This window comes from Mercurialis annua, linkage group LG4 (genome assembly GCF_937616625.2).
Source record: "Mercurialis annua linkage group LG4, ddMerAnnu1.2, whole genome shotgun sequence".
NCBI classification, from domain to species: Eukaryota; Viridiplantae; Streptophyta; class Magnoliopsida; order Malpighiales; family Euphorbiaceae; genus Mercurialis; species Mercurialis annua.
Window position 1 is genome coordinate 25,290,315 of NC_065573.1, and position 18,374 is coordinate 25,308,688.

Sequence of the window (18,374 nt, forward strand, 5' to 3'; positions counted from 1 at the left end):
TGAAAGTTATTTATGTCCAAAATCGGACTAAACCAAAAAAATTAATCTTTTCATTATTTCAAATTAAAATGTATTTGTTGATTCAATTTGGTTTAGTTCAATTTTTGCACACCCATACCTGAAGCCACCAATTGGTGACATTAAAAAGGATGACAAAGGATAAACATGGAAAACTAGTACAATTACAAATTGGATTCTAAAGACATTACTCATAGATTCATGTTTCACATAATATTAAAGTTCCTTTTCACAATGGAGAATCATATATATGTTAACACTCAAAATTTGTTGATTTTGTAACAATATGCAAAAATTACAAATGGGCAATAAAATACCTCTGCATCCAACCACCGTAAAATGTGGCTCAGAACTGCCACTGCCAAAAACCGACTGTAACCCACAAAACACAGCATCTGCAATTCATCCGCTTTCTCTGGGCGCAATGAATTTCGTTTGACTTGTGGCAATGCATTTAATCAAATAAGTCACGTGAGATTCTTGCAGCCATTTTCCCGGTGTGTCTTACCTGAGAGTTTACCGATTGATCCCATTCATTGAATGAAACAATTCCATTACCAGTAATTCAGCTTGCTTAGTCAGGTTCAAGCATGTAAACCATTAGATTTCTTCTGTTTTTTCTTTTTCCGCTTCTCTTCTCTTGTATCTGTCCTTGCTTCCAAACGTTTAGACTGCTGCAAACGAATTTCTAGCAACTTTTCTTTAGCATCTCGAAAGAGTGCATCTGATTTTGAAGCCATCAATTCCTACAGTATTACAACCAAAATATGAAAGTAAGAAATTGATTTTATTTAAATTTCCATAACCAAAATATGAAATTAAGAGATTAAATATTAATATATTCATAATCAAAATCTGAAAAGAGATGAAAAATCAAGGGAAAACTATTGCATTGTATACAATCAAAAGTTACTGCACAATTCACACCTTGAGATGATCCATTGCTGCAAGATTGAAACCGAGTGTATCCTTGCATTCCTGAAGGAAACATCATCATATTAATGAATGACCACAAAAATACTCCAGCATGTGATTCGCATAATAGCTAATAAAAGAGAGACGCATTTTGTAGAGAATACTCTATGCAAAAATCAACCACGTCCGGACTTGGGATGAATGTGCACTAAATGTTCGCCTAAATAAATGAAATATACATAGCTGCATTTCACTCGAAGAATTATCTATTAAATTTTCTAATTCAAAATATAAAAAAATCAATTGATCTGGTGAAGACTACGTTACTCTGAACGGTATGATTACCTTGACTCTTGCATAAAGAATGTCCTTAAGAACAGTTAACAAAGGTCTTGCAGCTGGGGTTGTAACCAACTGATTATAATGCGTCTGCAATAGCACAGTAGCAACTCTGCAAACGAGCTCAACCTGTAAAACAAATGCAAATAATGACTTCAATAAGTATAAAAAAAGGTTAAGGTAACACCAATAGATTGGATACTTCATGCATAAGCAATGATATTGCTCGTTTTAGGAGGAGAAACCATAGTTAGTAAGGACTTTATTACTGTAATCCAGAAATATTCTAACATCTAATGTTAATATAAAAGCATGAATAAATTTTCACTCATCCAAACGTTTCTGTGAGATGCAAACCTTATCAGGATTTGAGGCCCAATCCTTCAAGTAAGATAGAAGCTTCAAAGCATCAGAAAATGGTAAAGCCTGCAAAGAGAACAGATATTCATTATCAAAAACCTGAACCGAATACCAGAGGAACTAATCAACAAAGTAATGTTGCGGGCATCTAAATAACCCCAGCAGATGGAGCAAGTATGAAAACCAGACACTGCAAGGTAACAGCAGCAGACATGTATCTTGTTTGATTGAGGTACAGTTGGTGAAATAGAATTATACTAGATACAAAAACGGCTGAATTTACCAGCTTGGGCAGCTCAATTTTCAGGAAAAATGATGGAGGTCACAAGAAAAATTTGGCAGTTATTTTTAAGGAAATGCTGCTCAACCCAGTTACTCAAAACTAAAAACAGGGTTCTTACTGCTTTGCTCGTCCAATCAGTCTTCGAAATAGAACAGTTGACAATTATCTATCCAAATTTAATTGATTTATCTTCAATTAAGTCTCAATTAAATAACGCCCCAAAATAGTACAAAATTCCCCCATGTAAGAAGTTTCAAAATATCGCAAAAATTCAGAGAGTCGAAAAAGCACTATCTCGTTTAAAGGTTTTGTACGATGGCTAGTTTTTAGTCATGTGCTATGCACACTAGTTTTTTTTTTTTTGATTCGTTATTAAATATTAAGTAATTAGTTTATTTGTAGCTTAAATTGGAACTTTTTTTTGAAGTTATTTATGAAAAAGATTAATGGAGTTTATTGCTATATTTTTTTTATATATTTGTTTGATCCATTATTATTTAGTTGATTTAAAGTTATTTCTATTTTGAATCAAAATTTAATGTTTAATATATATATATATATATATATATATATATATTAATTATTATAAATTTGCATATCATTTATTTGTAGTGAGTTGATGCTTAATTTTTATAGCATCCTATTGGTTTTTAATATAAAATAGCATTTCAAACTCATTAATCTCATTAATGTATAACTGTAAAAAGAATTATTTAAAAAAAATTGCAACTCAATTTGGCACTTAATTTTTATAGGAATCCCATCAATTAAAATATTAATATAATATTTCAATCTCACTAAATCTCATTAATAATAAACGATACAAATAATTCTATTTTTAATTCTATTATCAAACACTTAAAATTAAATTACGAAATATTTCTATAAGTAAATTTTAATAGACCTTATTATTGTAACTTTGCTAGTCCATCCCCGCTTCATAGTTATGTAAATGTTATAGATCTTTAGGAAAAGAAAATTGCACAAGGTTAACATACCAGTAATGTCTGCTCAAGATCATTAGTGCGAACATTTGAAAGCGTACGGAGAACATAATCAGATGGGACAAGCCCAAGCATCACTGGGTTTGGTTGCAATACAGCAACACTTCCTTGGGTTATCTCCTCCTGAAAAGTTGGCGGGCATATTAATTTTGACAGACACAACAAGATCATGTTGTACATCTCTCAGTATAATCTAATGCATGTTCCAAACAGGTAAATTTCCTGGATGTCAGATGTCAGTACACTAAACCCTATTTTGGAAACAATTGAGAATTGCTTTTGCACTTTAAAATTGTCAGGGTAAAACACGCTTCTTTGAAGAAAAAGAAGGTTATGCTGCAGTCAACAGCCCAAATATGACACTTCTCTTACTTTCCAAATTATCCGCAATCTGAAGCGAGATCTTTCCTCAGTCTTACTACTGAAGTCCTTGGTCATGCAAAGAAATTGAAATTGAAAAATGAAACACTGAATAGTTATCACAAATATCTCAGGTAAGCTTAAATAGTAAGCCTACCAGCAGCCAAAGGGCTACTACATCAATTCAAATCCTGGATTTTCGAAGACGGCGGCAGAGGCAGGTTCGGGATAATTCAGAAAAAGAGAAAAAAAAGAAGATTGAATTATCCCGAACCTACCACGCTGCCCTCCCTAATAGTTATGTCACTCAAACATTGAGATTGGTCTTCTTCAGAAGCTCCTAATGTATAAGCTAAAATCCAAAGAACTCATTAGGAAAAAAATGGCATCATGGAGGAGAACCAACATACCTTGTGCTCAGCAATCCGCTTTGATTCTATCTCTGCTATATCTAGGGCTTCAATAATTAAGTCAGTTGCTGTAAGCGTTTCCTGAGTTTTCTTACCGGCCAAGGCTACAGCTCCCTCCTCTGGAAGTCCTTCCTTTGGAGCATATCTGTTTTCAAATGTACTATCAAGGTCAGCCTCGAACATTTCTTCTAATCTTTTTTCTTTCTCCTCCTGAAAACCAAATAATAAGTTAGCAAACACATGTAATAAATGCACAGGGCTCCAAAAGAAACAGATATTACCAAAACGAAAGAAACAAGAAAAATGTACCTCAATGAAAAATGGCTCTTCAGTCCGATCCCAACGACGTATGGACCGGTCATGAGACCCTGTAACAAGAAAATCACCACGATTGCTGATTGCAAGACACCAAACATCTGCATGATGGCCTTCGAGAGTTAAAAGAAGCTCAAATTTATCAGCATCCCAGTACTTAACAAGGCAATCTTTCCCTACGCTGAACATGTAATGGGTGCTGCGCACGAATTTTACTGCCATAACACTGTCGGATAACAAGCTCATAAGATAAATTTATAAATAAAGCAGCCTTAAGACAAAAACATAATCTAGTTTATGTACAAATATAAATAAAACGCACTTATCAGCATGGGCAAAAAGGGACTTGTGGCAGTCACCAAAATCCAAACCCCATATCTTCAAATTTTTATCTGCGGAACCAGTAACTAGCAAATCTCCATCGGATGAAATGTCCATACATAGCACCGGCAGTTTGTGACCGTATAATGAAAGGAAAAACTTGAGTGTATCCACAAAGAATACCTGAATATATTGATGTGTATGTCACACAACAATTAGTGGCTTGTAACAATAGAGTGTAAAACCATTAAGATCTATTAACCACTTCAGAGTTCCCATAACAAGATACACGTTTTATTGCGAGATGTGTATAATATTATATTTCCTAGACTTACAATTCAGGCTTAAACAACGAAATTGGACATCTAGGCATTTGTTCTTCTCAATTTTTCATAAAAAGAATTGATAAAAGCATCAAACTCCATTTTCATAAGTCAACTAATTTGAGTTCCTTATTCTCATTATTTCAGTTTTAAAACAGCAATCTTATAAGTTTTGGAACTTTCAGAGAACCAGGCTACACAATGGGCACCATCCTCCATTGCTCATGAATTTGGTACCCTGCAACTTAAAAAACACTTGAACAAAAATACAAGACAAACTAATAGAAAGAAGAAATAATAAATACAAACAACAAGGTTAAGGAAGCCAGTTTGACCTTCACAGTGTAGTCTAAAAGAGCAACAGCAATGTATTTAGCATCAGGGCTAACTACAACCACTAGAACTTCCTCATTCATCTTCATAGACCTCACATTTGACACGGCAAGGTACTTTGTGTCCTGCACATCAAACAGGCGCAATTTATGCTCACTTTACCACGTACAGAAGGACCATACCTTAATTTAAAGTCATAAGTGAGAGGAAGCATTCAATTAATTCCAAAAACATTGCTAGAAAAGTAGAATTTTTCCAGGTGCTGAATACTTAATGAAACATAAATTTTTTTTATTTCAATATTGAAAAAGTAAATAGTATACATAGAATTAAAATGAATAAAAATAATGAAAGACCATACTTGACCAGCTTTCTGCTCAACTTGATACTCCCAGAACTTAACATCGTGATCTGCACTACCCGTGACAAAACCATTTTCATTTGGAATAGAAACAATGGTCCGTACTGAACCACCATGAGCTTCCACAGTATCAATGCAAGTACCGCTCCCTACGTCAATTATTTCTAATTTCCCGTCTTTAGTTCCAACGAGTGCATATTTGTTGTGTGGAACAATCAAGCCACACAGTCCATACCCAGAATCAATAGTTCGAAGACAAGAACCAGTACTTGGATTCCAGAACTTTACTGCATTGTGACTGGTTGACATCAAGAGAGTATTGTCTGAACTAAGAGTAACACTTCTGACATCAGAACGATGCCCCTGGAGCTCAATAGATAGAGATTTTGTTGCTGTAGTGGTTTCGACAGAATAGAATTCCAGTGAATTATTATTTAAAGACAGTGCTAATGTAGCCAAGGCGTTTCTAGGAGTGATTGGATTAAAGGAGATGGAACAGATCTTTTTGCCTGCTCGAATTGTTTGACGAAGCTTGAAAACATCAGAGACCGTAACCATGAGGACACCTCCATCTTCTTCAGTTATTGCATCACTATTTTCAGTTGCCCCAATTGCTGCTTTTGCAGATTTCTTCTCTTTCTTTCTGTGAAGTCGACGCTTTGCTTTATGTTTTGCTTCATTCTCATCCAAAACATTGAATATGTCTACTGTTTTGCCTGCCACTTGACAAGCCAATAAATTTCCGGACTTATTGAATCTCACCATAGCAACTCTATCTTTATTCTGCCTCTGAATTTCACCAAATAGCTTCAGAATCTCCCATTTACTTTGAGTAGATGAATCTCCAGCCTTTACAATGTCCATCCCATTTCCATTGGATAAACCTTGTCCATTCATCGAATCCTGCTTAATAGTGTAAAACCGAAGTTCTGGATCAGCAGAACCAGTAACCAAATATTTTTCCTCAGGATCAACATCTATAGACCAAATTTCACTGTGATGGCCACTAAGAATCTGCATACAGTGCTGTGTATCAAGATCCCAAACCCTCAAAAATTTGTCTTTGGAAGAACTAACAAGTTTTTTACCAGAATCCAAGAAAACGAGGTCAGTGACCTGCAATATAAATATGAAATAAGTATATAAAACTAACAGGAAAAAAAATTGCTCATGACGTATAAGCTTCATTAAAAAACACTAATAACAAACCTGATCGCGATGCCCACGAAGGCGAAAAAGACCAGTCTCTCCAACAACATCCCACAGTATAACATCATTATCTTTACTTCCAGATGCCAGCAATGACTCGGACTTGTTATAACGTAGAACCGTAACAGCTCCTTTGTGTCCATTCAATGTGGTCTCACAGGTTCCTTTATCGCTATCCCAAATTCTTATACTGCCATCTGCATAACCACTAGCTACCTGCATTCAATAAAGTTAATTTCCACTCTCACATCTATTACAAATAGGCATCTGTTCCGAATAAACTCAATTCAATTAAGTTCTTGCAAAATCATATAAGTCGGATGAAAGGCGTCTCGAAACTCTTCCAATGCAAGAATTCAACTCATTCAAATTCTATCTACGGAAACCATATGAATTATTCCAAACAAATTTGTGATTTTGCTGTGATTTCATTTCTTTCGAAATGCAAAATGTTTTTCCTAATTTGAAAAAATTAAAAATTCTAAAAATATTCGACCTTCAGAATTCAAATAAAATTCAAGTCCTGCATTATCTAGACGAGCCGGCCTAAACATAAAATTTTAAAATAAAGTAAAAATTTTAAAAAAAATTACCAGAGAAGAATTGATTAAGGATGATACAACAGAGGTAACAGCGAGCGATGCCCCGTTACGAGAGGAAGAGGAAGACGTAGGAGCTAGGGTTTTAGTGCAGACACCTTGCCGCACGTGCCAAACTCCAACTTTTTCCAGCGCCGGAGCTAGAAGGTGCTTCCCGGAATTATCATACGTTATGTTTGATTCTACTGATGCTATTACTCCAAACGACGTCGCTGGCTCGTACCTCAGGTACGCTTTCACCATTGCTGCTTGGCCTTGCTTTGTTGTTCGGCTATGGCTGCCGATACCTTTTTCTTTGAGGTTTTAAGGGTTTAAGACTGAAATTTCTCTTGTGTGGAACGAGACGTCGTTTGAGGATACGACAAGCAATAAGCGGGGAATGCCTCTGTCGTCTGTCTTAGAGCATAACAAAAGATCAATTTACCCCTCAACTTGACACGAAATATCAAATAAGTCATTTTCGAGCGAAAAAAGACCAAATGGACTTACAATTTGTCACTTTTGTATAAAATTCACCCTAATAAAATTGACAAGTGTCTGTGTGATGTGAGAATTATAAGTCAATTTAAATTTTTTTTTTGTACTTCTTGTATAAAGTTAACACTTTTTGAGTTTTTATTCGAAGGCATATTTATTAGAAATATTTTCTATTTATTCTCCGCTAGTTTTGTACTCATTTTGACGATTAGTGAATAATTCGATTTTTTCGCCGGCGAATGTAAGTATAATTGTTGAACCACAAAAATCTTTTGCTTTATTTATTTATGTTATTGTATTGTTATTCGTTGATCAAACTCATAATTAATACTCCCTCCGATGTATAATATTTGTCGCATTTGACTTTAGCACAAAATTAAGAAAACAATTAATATATTTTGATTTGTAAACACCTTTACTAAGTTAGTCTCACATTAAAAATTGTTTACATTTGTGACTATTATATTAATTTGTCTATTGTATTCTTTTAATAAATTAATGGGGACAAACATGGAAAAATAGAAATTAATGCTCTCTTAATATTCTAAAGTGACAAATATTATGAACCAAAAAAATTTCTCAAATACGACAAATATTATATATCAGAGGGAATACTAAACAGTTCGGATTCCATTACGCATACCAATCCAATCACGAACCGGGTACAAGTATTGGTATCATAAATTCAACAATTGGTATTAACGTTATAACATTGGTATTAGAGCTTCAACAGTAATTCTATAGAGATGGAATAATTCTTTTTTTTCTTTTAAAAGGGAGCTTTTATTTTAAAAAATCATAAAATAGTAATTTTATAGAGTTTTTTTTTTTGTCGAAAGATACAATTTCATTGATAAAATAAACGACTATATAATAGTCTCAGCTCTAGTCACAATATTTGGACTAGAAATTACAATAAAACTTGCATGAAGGCATGGCGGCGTTTGGCTACCGAAAGTCACCCAACAAACGATTTAATACGTCAAACTCGTAAAAACTATAGCTAATAGGGCATATAATAAAATGCAAATTTAAATAATTACAACTAAAAAGCTATAAATCCATGTAAATCTAAGACATATAAACCAAATTGTAAATTTAAAATTGTGAACTTCCAAATGAAAAGCACAAGAAAATTTCAAATTTGACATAGCACTTATAATGACGGTATCCAGAAGGACCACCAAAAGAAAGAAAAATACCATGTAGAAATTTTCCATTTGAAAATGACTTACAAAAAAGTATGATAAATAAAAATATGAATACTTGATGACTTAAAAAAAAAACATTTAAACATGTAGATCATTTTTACTTTAAATGGGCGACTGCTTCTATATGGACCCAACCACAATTAATGTTGTTCTGTTACTTTTAGCCAAATGTTAAATCACTAATATACGGTATTTAAATCACTTTCAGAATTATAGTCATAAGTACGACAAAAAGAACAAATTTGTAGCTGCTTATTAGTTGTCTAACACAATGTTCAAATTGACTACATAATATTGATAACCTACAATTTTATTAGACCCTATAATGTACAAACTTACTTAATTCAGTCTAAACAACTTATTTGACGGTCGTTTCATTAAAAAAAACTCATTTAAGACGGTAGAATTTTTAAAAAAAATTATTATTTTTATTTTATATATATTGTGTTGTAGGATTTAGAGACAATATTTTATTCGTCTTTAAGTTTCTATAATATTCACCTTTCATAAAATTATTATAAAATATATATATATATATATGTATCACACTATATTTTATCTATTTTATAAAAATATTATACATGTACCATTCACTATTGATATATTTATGTTTTGTATTGACATAAAAAATATAAAAAATAAAAAACAAAAAAAATTCCTAAATAAAAAATAAAAAATTAGTAAATGGTGATTTCGGTCTTTGAATTTGTGATTCAGAGTCAAATAACTCATTTTCATCCATTCTGATCAACTAAAGATAATACGCTCGATATTTAGATTAAGAGCAATACTCTCTATTTTCTAGACCAATTACGAATAAAATTGGCTCATTACGTTTCTGAATTTGTTCATTTTGTATAATTTTAATCTTAATTGAACAATAACTAAAGAGTATCTTTAATTGATTAAAAAAATTGAAAGTGAATTACTTGACTCCGAATTACAAGTTCCGAAATGAATTGACCTTTTTCTCAATAAAAAATATACATGCGTACGTTGCTAAATCAATATTGCTCACAATTAGTAAAGACAAAACAAAATAACTATATTAACATAAAACCTTAGTAACGGAATAAAATATCACAAATATTGAGAAAAACTTATATAAATTATTTAAGGGTAAAAACTGTAATCATAAGAAAAGGATAAAATTATATTGTAATCAACTTAATCGAGACGTTCTCAGTTAATGATTTTTTAATTTTATATTGTATGCACACACTAATTTTGAATTATATATAATGTGGCAAAATAAAATAGATAAAATTTGACTAATTTATAAACATAATTCAAATATTGAAAAATTATACTCAAAACTGTGAATTTATGAATTCGATCAAGCTTCATACTGAAAATTAGCTAGTGATTGATGATATTTTTCTTATGATAAGATCACCACAAACACACCACTATTTAATTAGGTAATTGAATTAATTAAACAGTGATTATAATGATATAAAAATGGTCGGTAGCCGGCATGGAACAACTTTGCCACTGAAGAAATCGAAAGAGACAACCCAAGTTAATTGGTTATATATACCGACCAATATATAGTCTATGACATATCTTAATATATAGTTTTAATTAATGAAATGATATTATGGCATTTATACGCTCATAATACGTCGACAAGGACATTCTTAATTAGTCCATATCAATATTATTGTTTTTTAATTTGCAAGGGAAAATATCTTCAACCTACCCTACTAATTATTCATAATTTTCTGTATTTGAAGGACAAAAATGATTATGAATTTATGGGGTAATTGATTCTAGGGGTCACTGTACTTTTCATTAATTGCAAAATGGTGACCAAACTTCAAAATGTAACAAAATGGTTACTAAACTTTCAAATATGGGATTTTGGAAGGTTTTTAAGTGTTTTACGGCCAAATTATACATATGTAGTAATCATATTTTGATTATTTATGACAAATTATACCTTATATTTCATATATACACACAATCAACAAAAAATTGACTCGAAATATTTTTCTTCGGTGACCGAAAATCCTTCTATCTTAACATAACCAAATAGTATAGTAACTAAAATGTTACGTTTTGAAGTTCGGTCACCATTTTGCAATTTTTGAAAAGTACAGTGACCTCCAAAATCAATTACCCTGAATTTATGAAAATAAAGTGATAACTACATTTGTATATTACTTAAGCAAACAATTAATGAAATCAGAAAAGACAAAACTTTTTCTGATATTATAATAATGGAGCTAACTTTAATTTTAAATTAATTTCATATGAAGTTTCATTTAAAGTTCCATCTCTATCTTCAAATGAAACTAATTTAAAAAAAATTAGGGTTAAATAGATATAATAAAAATTATTACACGCAACTGTTGCGCTATATCACTCGCGTATCGGACATATAGAAAAATTAATAATTAAAAAATTCCCTTTATAAAAGGTTTGTTGTGTTTTTTTTTATAAAAGGTTTGTTGTGTTTTCTTTATAAAAGGTTTGTTGTCCCTTTTTTAAACAGTTAGTCGGATGATGATCGGAGATTATGGCGCTAGTTTCAGTTAGCGGACGTTGAAAAAGTTTGATCGAAAATCGCACTTAATTGACGAAGCATTTAGTATTTTAATTTTTGTTTTCGTAAGTAGATCTGCAAATCAGATAAGGCGTGTTAGTGTATTAGTTTGTTCTATGTCAGATCATCGGATTTAATTTTTGAATTTCCGAATTTCTTACAAATATAACTGTTTTGGTTCTATTTAATGAAATTTGACGTATTAAAAAAATCCCTATCGCAAATCATTTTTATTTGTTGTAAATATGACATTAGACAACCTATGCATGTGATAAACACCGTAGATATAAAATCATAAATAATCTAACTCATTTTGCTATTTCAATTCAGAGATTTAAGTAGCAATTTATCCTTTCAACTTGTTAGCAATGGGCAATTTGTCCTATCAAATTTTAAGTTAATTTTTTAAAATAAGGCTAATTGCTCATAATCAACAAGTTTATAACTAATTTACCTATAAAATTAATTTATATATTAATTGTGTATTATTTATAAGTTGAGGGACAAATTGCTACTTAAATTTCAATACAGATTTGCAACTTTCATCATTTAGAACATAATTTTCTACTAATATTTTACTATTCGAATCGCCAATTATAAATTAGTAGTACTAAAATATCTGGATTCTTGTATTTGACCTGTTTTTATTATTGGATCCATAAACCTTCATTTATCTACAGCGAATCCCTACATTTTTTATTTTATAGCTATTGGATCAACCAACAAAAAAAAAACATTAACATTATTAATTCACACTGGAAAATATTTATTTGCATATTAAATTTTACTATATTATATTTGCAGTGATTTAATTCTATCTTTTAAAATGTGATATCTCACATTCCGATTTTTCAATGTTTGGCATTATATACTAATATATTTCTGTTTTATAATGTCATTTTATATAAAACGACACTCTGCTTGTACACGTTTTTTAGCTTTATTTTTTTTATGATTTAGACTACACAATGTAGAGGTGCAAAAATTTGCAATGCAGGATTTCACATTTCAAAAAATGAGATTCAATCTCTACAAATGTTTAAAACATTGAAACTCAATATTACAAATAATCCTACTAAAAAATTCAGCTTTGTCCTTTCATATTCCACTTTCAATTAATATTATAATACTATTTATATATACATACTTTAGAATAGCTCAAGTTAATAAACTACTAAAAATGAAGTCAGTATTTTTGTTATAAATTATAAATCATTGTTATAATTTAAATTTAAATTATGAGTAAATTAATTAATTATTCTATAATCAATGCCATACTTTAATACATTTATTACTAAAATTATTATTCGTCTGTATCCGAAATTTTAAAAAATTAATTAGTATAATTTTTTAATACTTCCCTTTTATATGATTAAATTAAATTTAATGTTTTAGTTAATATGTGTTCAAATTTAATACTCCCTCCGTCCCAAAACAATAGTCCTATTCTTAAAAATACACATATTAAGAAATATGGTTATTGTAGTTATAATGTTGTAAATATTAGACGGAGGGAGTATAATTTATTATTAATTTAATTTATTTAGAAATTATATTATATTTTATCTAAATATATTATATATATATATATACACACACACATTATCAATATTTTTATATATACATAAAAAAATTATTTATTTTTTAATTAAATAACTAATGAATATATATAAATCATTAAAGAAATTTAATGTTGAATAAAAATAAAAGTACAAAAACTGAAATTTATTTGAATGGCATTGACATTATATATGAAGTATACGCACTTCATTTTTATGATGGAAAAACTCAATAATAATAAAAGAAATGTATAAATTTAATATTAAAAGTGGACAAAAATAGAAATTCAATTATGTGTTTCATCTTAAAAATTCGAACAATTAACACTCACGTGGAATGCTAAAATTGAAAAATAAAAGATACGGTAAATGATTGTAACGTCTACATCACTCCCTATGGAACGTACTATTAATTGGTAATTTATATTGCAAAAAATAGGATTTAATATTTAAAATGAAAAAAAACACATTCAAATTATAAAATTATGGTATAATTCACAATTTTGTTTATATTTAAGCTTTTTCTTTAAGGCCTTTCAATATCTGAAATTCCAACTTAAATTAATTTGTAATTTGTTAAAGTAATAAATATATATATAAAAAATTAACTTTGTTAGTTACATGGCTCATATTCAAATTTTATTGAATAAAGGGTCAACGCGCCCTCTAAACTTGTGACGCGGGGTTATCTAGCCCAAATTATATTTTTTTGAACAACTAACCCAAAACTCTTTATTTTTGGATCAAATAACCCCATAATTTATATTTTTATTTTAAAAAACAGATTTAGGATAATTATATCGCAACAATTAAGAAAATATCTAATTATTTTTTTGCATCCCTCACCTCTAATTTGTATTTTACGCGTTTTGAAAATAAAATTATGGATACTTGACCCGAAAATGAAGAGTTTTGGAGTTAGTTACTCAAAAAAGTATAAATTGAATTAGATGATCCTGTAACATAAATTTAAGGGGCGCGTTGACCTTTTGTTCAAATTTTATCTAGAGGCAAATCAAGTGCATCGGTTGTAAATTGCATAATGTAATGTATTATGATGGCAATATGATATGATTATGAAGATGGGAGTGGGGACGGATTTTTCTTAGTCCCATTTCGGTTGTCCCTTTCACACTTTACCGGCCAATTCCACCATTCTTCCATGTGCGCATAGCAGACAATCATTTGCAATCCAAGAACTTAAAGAACCGGTGCTTGCATAAAAACTATAAGTCTATAACCACTGTGAATGAAATATATTCAGTTCTATTTTATTTTGTAAAAGAAAAAAAATTGGATTCAGACTTTTATATAATCACAAATTTAATAATTTGTTATACTTGTAATTAATATAAGATTAATTTTTTTATTTAATAGCTTAATATCTATATCATCTCTAGCATATTAAAAAAATTACAAAAATTAAAATGGTTAGACAACATTATAGCAAATAAGCAAATGATATTTAGGTATTATTAAAGAAGAAGTGAAAATATGAGGAATTAGTTCTGGTTTTATCTTTGAAATCAAAATAATTTACAGTTTTTTTAAGGGTTAATGCCAAAAAAAAATCACGAACTTTACACGTTTTCTCATTTTAACTACGCAGTTAAAATTTTCTCATTTTCATGCACGAAGTATCACTTTTTCCCAAATTCATGCACGGTGCTGAGGTGTCACTTATTCATTGGTGTAAAATGACTTCCACCTCAGCGAATTACACCAAGAGAGTCGTGACACCTCAGCACCGTGCATGAATTTGAGAAAAAGCGGTAGTTCGTGCATGAAAATGAGATTTTTCCTTCTTGGCAAACCTATCTCTTTTTTCCCTCTTGGGATTTTTCTTCAAGGTTCGGACAAATCTATCTTTTTTTTTCTTGGAGTTTTTTTTTTCCAGGATTTCCACAGACGGCGCCAATTGATTGATCCGGGCATCTCGACGGAGTTTAACCTGCAAAACAGTGGAGATATCTAATGAGATGATGGTTGTCCGATTAGTTCTCCGATACTTAAGTCAGTTTAGACTTAAAGGAGAATAATTGTATTTGTTGTAATTGTATATTTGAACATACCTCATTCTTCTTTATATAATAATAGTGAGTGGATATCTTATACAATCTAAATAGGAGAAAGATTCTTCCTTAGCATACAAATCCAAAATAGAAGAATAATTTTTATTTGGCATGTAAGTCTATTTAGGAATGAGTCTGCTAAATAGGATTATATTTTTTGATTAGGAATGTGAATCCTGTTCTTTTAGATGATATGTGTCTTATATAATTATATTATGATTCTTCGGAGAGTCCCGAGGTCCGTCTCGCTGGGTGAATCCCACAAAACACAGTTCATAATATTTCGGTTTTCATCATTATCATTAGTTTGATTGGATAAGGGGGCGTTTGCGCGTCAACGATTCGATGACTTGGCAGTGACGTGAATGTCAATTTGACAAAAATTTCGATTCGACTCAAAAAAATAGCTAGAAAAAGTTTCAAATGTATCAAAATGGTAATCCTGTCGATTTTGAACGATTTGACTATAATGGATAAAACCTGCAAAGGTCTGGTATTAAAAAAGATCAGTCCTAGTTTTAAAGTATAATTGTATAAATATAACAAATTTAACTAATATAATATAACACTTACTACTAATATTGGTTATTAGTATATTTAAAATATTTTTTAATCCAATAAAATGTATAACTAATTTATATTAATTATACATAAAAATCATAGGTCTAATCATAACGAATTATATTATTAATGCAAGTTATTTTAAAAATTAATTAATAGAAATATAATATTTATTTCTACTAAATTCAAACCAATATAATATTGATTATAAATTTAATTAATATACATATTGATTTACAAGCTGAATATATAGCATGTGATGCAAAACTAGTTCATAAATCAAGACACAAAGACATGTGTTACATTCATTAAAAAAGAATGAGTAAATGATCAATTCACCTCTAAACTTATTACGAAATATCAAATACACCTAAATTTATAAAACCGGATAACCGGATCAGTTTCACCCTTTTATCCAAAAAAAAGAAGAGTGAAGTAAACTATTTTAAAAAATTAATCATAGTTAACTGTAATTAACCCTAAGTAAAGACAATAATTATTCTTATGTAACATAAAATTTAATTAATATAAACCAATGGAATTATTTTACCTTTTCTCCTAATTAAGTCTAATAACTCTTACAATCAATCATAATTTATCAAAATTAACTCTCATTAACCCTTAAGATACTAATAAACCCAAAAATTAATCACACTGTCAGTAAACATCACAGCCACCCCTTTCTTCGCAGCAGACCCGTCTGGGCCTGCTCCTTCATCGATGAAGGAGCAGACCTACATGGGTTTGCTTTCCTTCATTAGAGAAGGAGCAAACTCGTCTGGGTAATGCTCCAATAAAGGAGAGCAAATGGGTTTGCTCTGATCAAGAGGTGGCCGAATTTTTTTTTCAGCCGATAGTCGGTCAAGCGCGGTTAGTATGAAGGGATTTACCAGAATTTTAATGGATTAAAATTAAAAATGGTTCTTGTTTTTTTAGTTAAAAATTAATATGCTTTTTAAACTTTTGAAATTATAAAGAAATAATACATTTTTTAAAATAATTAAATGTCAATTTTGTGAATAAAATAAACATTGAGAACTATTTTAAACTTTTAATCATCTAAAACCACCTAAAACAATGTAAAATATGGAAAGTGTGTTCACTCTCTAAGGTGAGAGTAGGGAAGGGAGCATTTGATACGTTTTGTTATAATTTTGGGTGATTTGATCAACTTTTATAAAATTGAGCTTATTTGATTTTTTTGTGTCAAATTTAAAGGTTTTATGTTTATCCTTTATTTAAAATGAACGGACAATTTACAAAATGGATATGAAAAGTTAGCTTGCTACTTTTTTTTTAATAATTTAGAAAGAGGGGAACGCTTGTAGGAGAAAACGAACTCACGATCTAGTAGTTTGCTTTGCTGCTTAGCGCTTATACTGTTTAAGCTATAGCTCATTTTTTATTTATCGTCTTCTAGAGATAAAAGGCTCGGTACTTTTGTGTTATAAAGTTGGATGATTATGTGTATACTAATAGTTACAAATGTCACAAAATAACTCTACTTCTAAAAGAAACATACTTTTATTTGTTTTTATTCAACTAACAAACTCTTTTTTAATCAAATTGACAAATTATTTAACCATTGCTTTTAAATCAGTCTCATTTAAGATCATACATCATAATATAAATCAAATTTAAAATAATAATTACTATTTGGTTAGTACAAAATACAGGTAAAATGGAAAATAATTTTATTTATGAAAAGGAATGCAAATAAGTGATTTTCATTATAAAAAGTATTTTTATATAATATGTTGTAATTAATTATAAATAATAAGAATTATTTTTATTTTTTTATATAATAACATAAATAACACCTGTATAAAAAAATGTAATAAAAAAACTAAATTATAGAGTATGTAATTCCATCATCCCACTAAACGGAGAGATTCTTAGGTAGACTTAGTCCACCACATCATCCATGGACTAAACCTATCATATAATGACACGTCGTTAAAATGATGACAATCTTGTAAATTCGTTTATTACTTATTTACACTTTTGAATAGTAATATTACAAGATTGCCATCATTTTAATAATGTGTCATTATGTGATAGGCTTAGTCCACGGATGACGTGGTGGACTGAGTCTATTTAAGAATTTCTCCACTAAACGCTAACCATAATATGAAGTTGCTTCACAAATTCGTTAATTAATTGTTAATGTTATTTTTAGAAATAATTTATGCCGAAAGTCGCAATCTAAGTACAGCAACTACAATTCAAACAAACTTTAAAAAAAAACGGCATGTCGTATTCGAGAAATAGAGTATACACAAGTGACATTTACCGTGTTTTTAATTAATTAAGAGTTGTTTAAGAGATAAGACAAGGTCCCTAATTATTACCATTAACTGCCCATGCATTATTAAATAAGAAAATGACCAAACTGTCAGTATTTAAAAAATAGAAGGGGTCATTTTGTGATAAACAATAGTATCAAACATCAGAGGCTGACGTTATAAAAATTCAATTTTATATTGCAATTTGATTAATTAAGTTTCATGTAGTTTCAAAAATAAATCAAATATTTCAATTGAGTAGTAATCTAGGAATGAATTCAATTAAGGAAGGTTCTCTCGTCTAGGGATAGACCGACAGAGGCATAAATTTAATTAGGGGTATATAATTATTTTTATAAAAGATTGTATTATAAAAAAAGTTAATTTCAATTAATTAATTAATTGTTTTTTTTGTTTTCTATATTTATCTACCTATTATCTATATAAATGAAACAACTGTTTAATATAAACCTTAGCTGCTTTATATATAAGGTTTGAAAAGCCAATATAT

At 29.9% G+C, this 18,374-nt stretch overlaps 1 protein-coding gene across 1 annotated transcript; it reads right to left on the reverse strand.

Annotated features, from left to right (window-relative positions):
• Positions 1-189: 189 nt before the first annotated feature.
• LOC126677138 (uncharacterized) lies at positions 190-7,447 on the reverse strand. Its single transcript, XM_050371613.2, has 12 exons — positions 7,145-7,447; positions 6,552-6,767; positions 5,343-6,458; positions 4,984-5,106; positions 4,327-4,508; positions 3,999-4,230; positions 3,690-3,899; positions 2,914-3,042; positions 1,630-1,698; positions 1,279-1,401; positions 946-996; positions 190-764 (listed from the first exon to the last, which is right to left on the reverse strand). Exons 1-12 carry the CDS (start codon positions 7,391-7,393, stop codon positions 603-605), a joined length of 2,862 nt encoding a protein of 953 aa, XP_050227570.1. The 5' UTR covers positions 7,394-7,447; the 3' UTR covers positions 190-602.
• Positions 7,448-18,374: the final 10,927 nt, after the last annotated feature.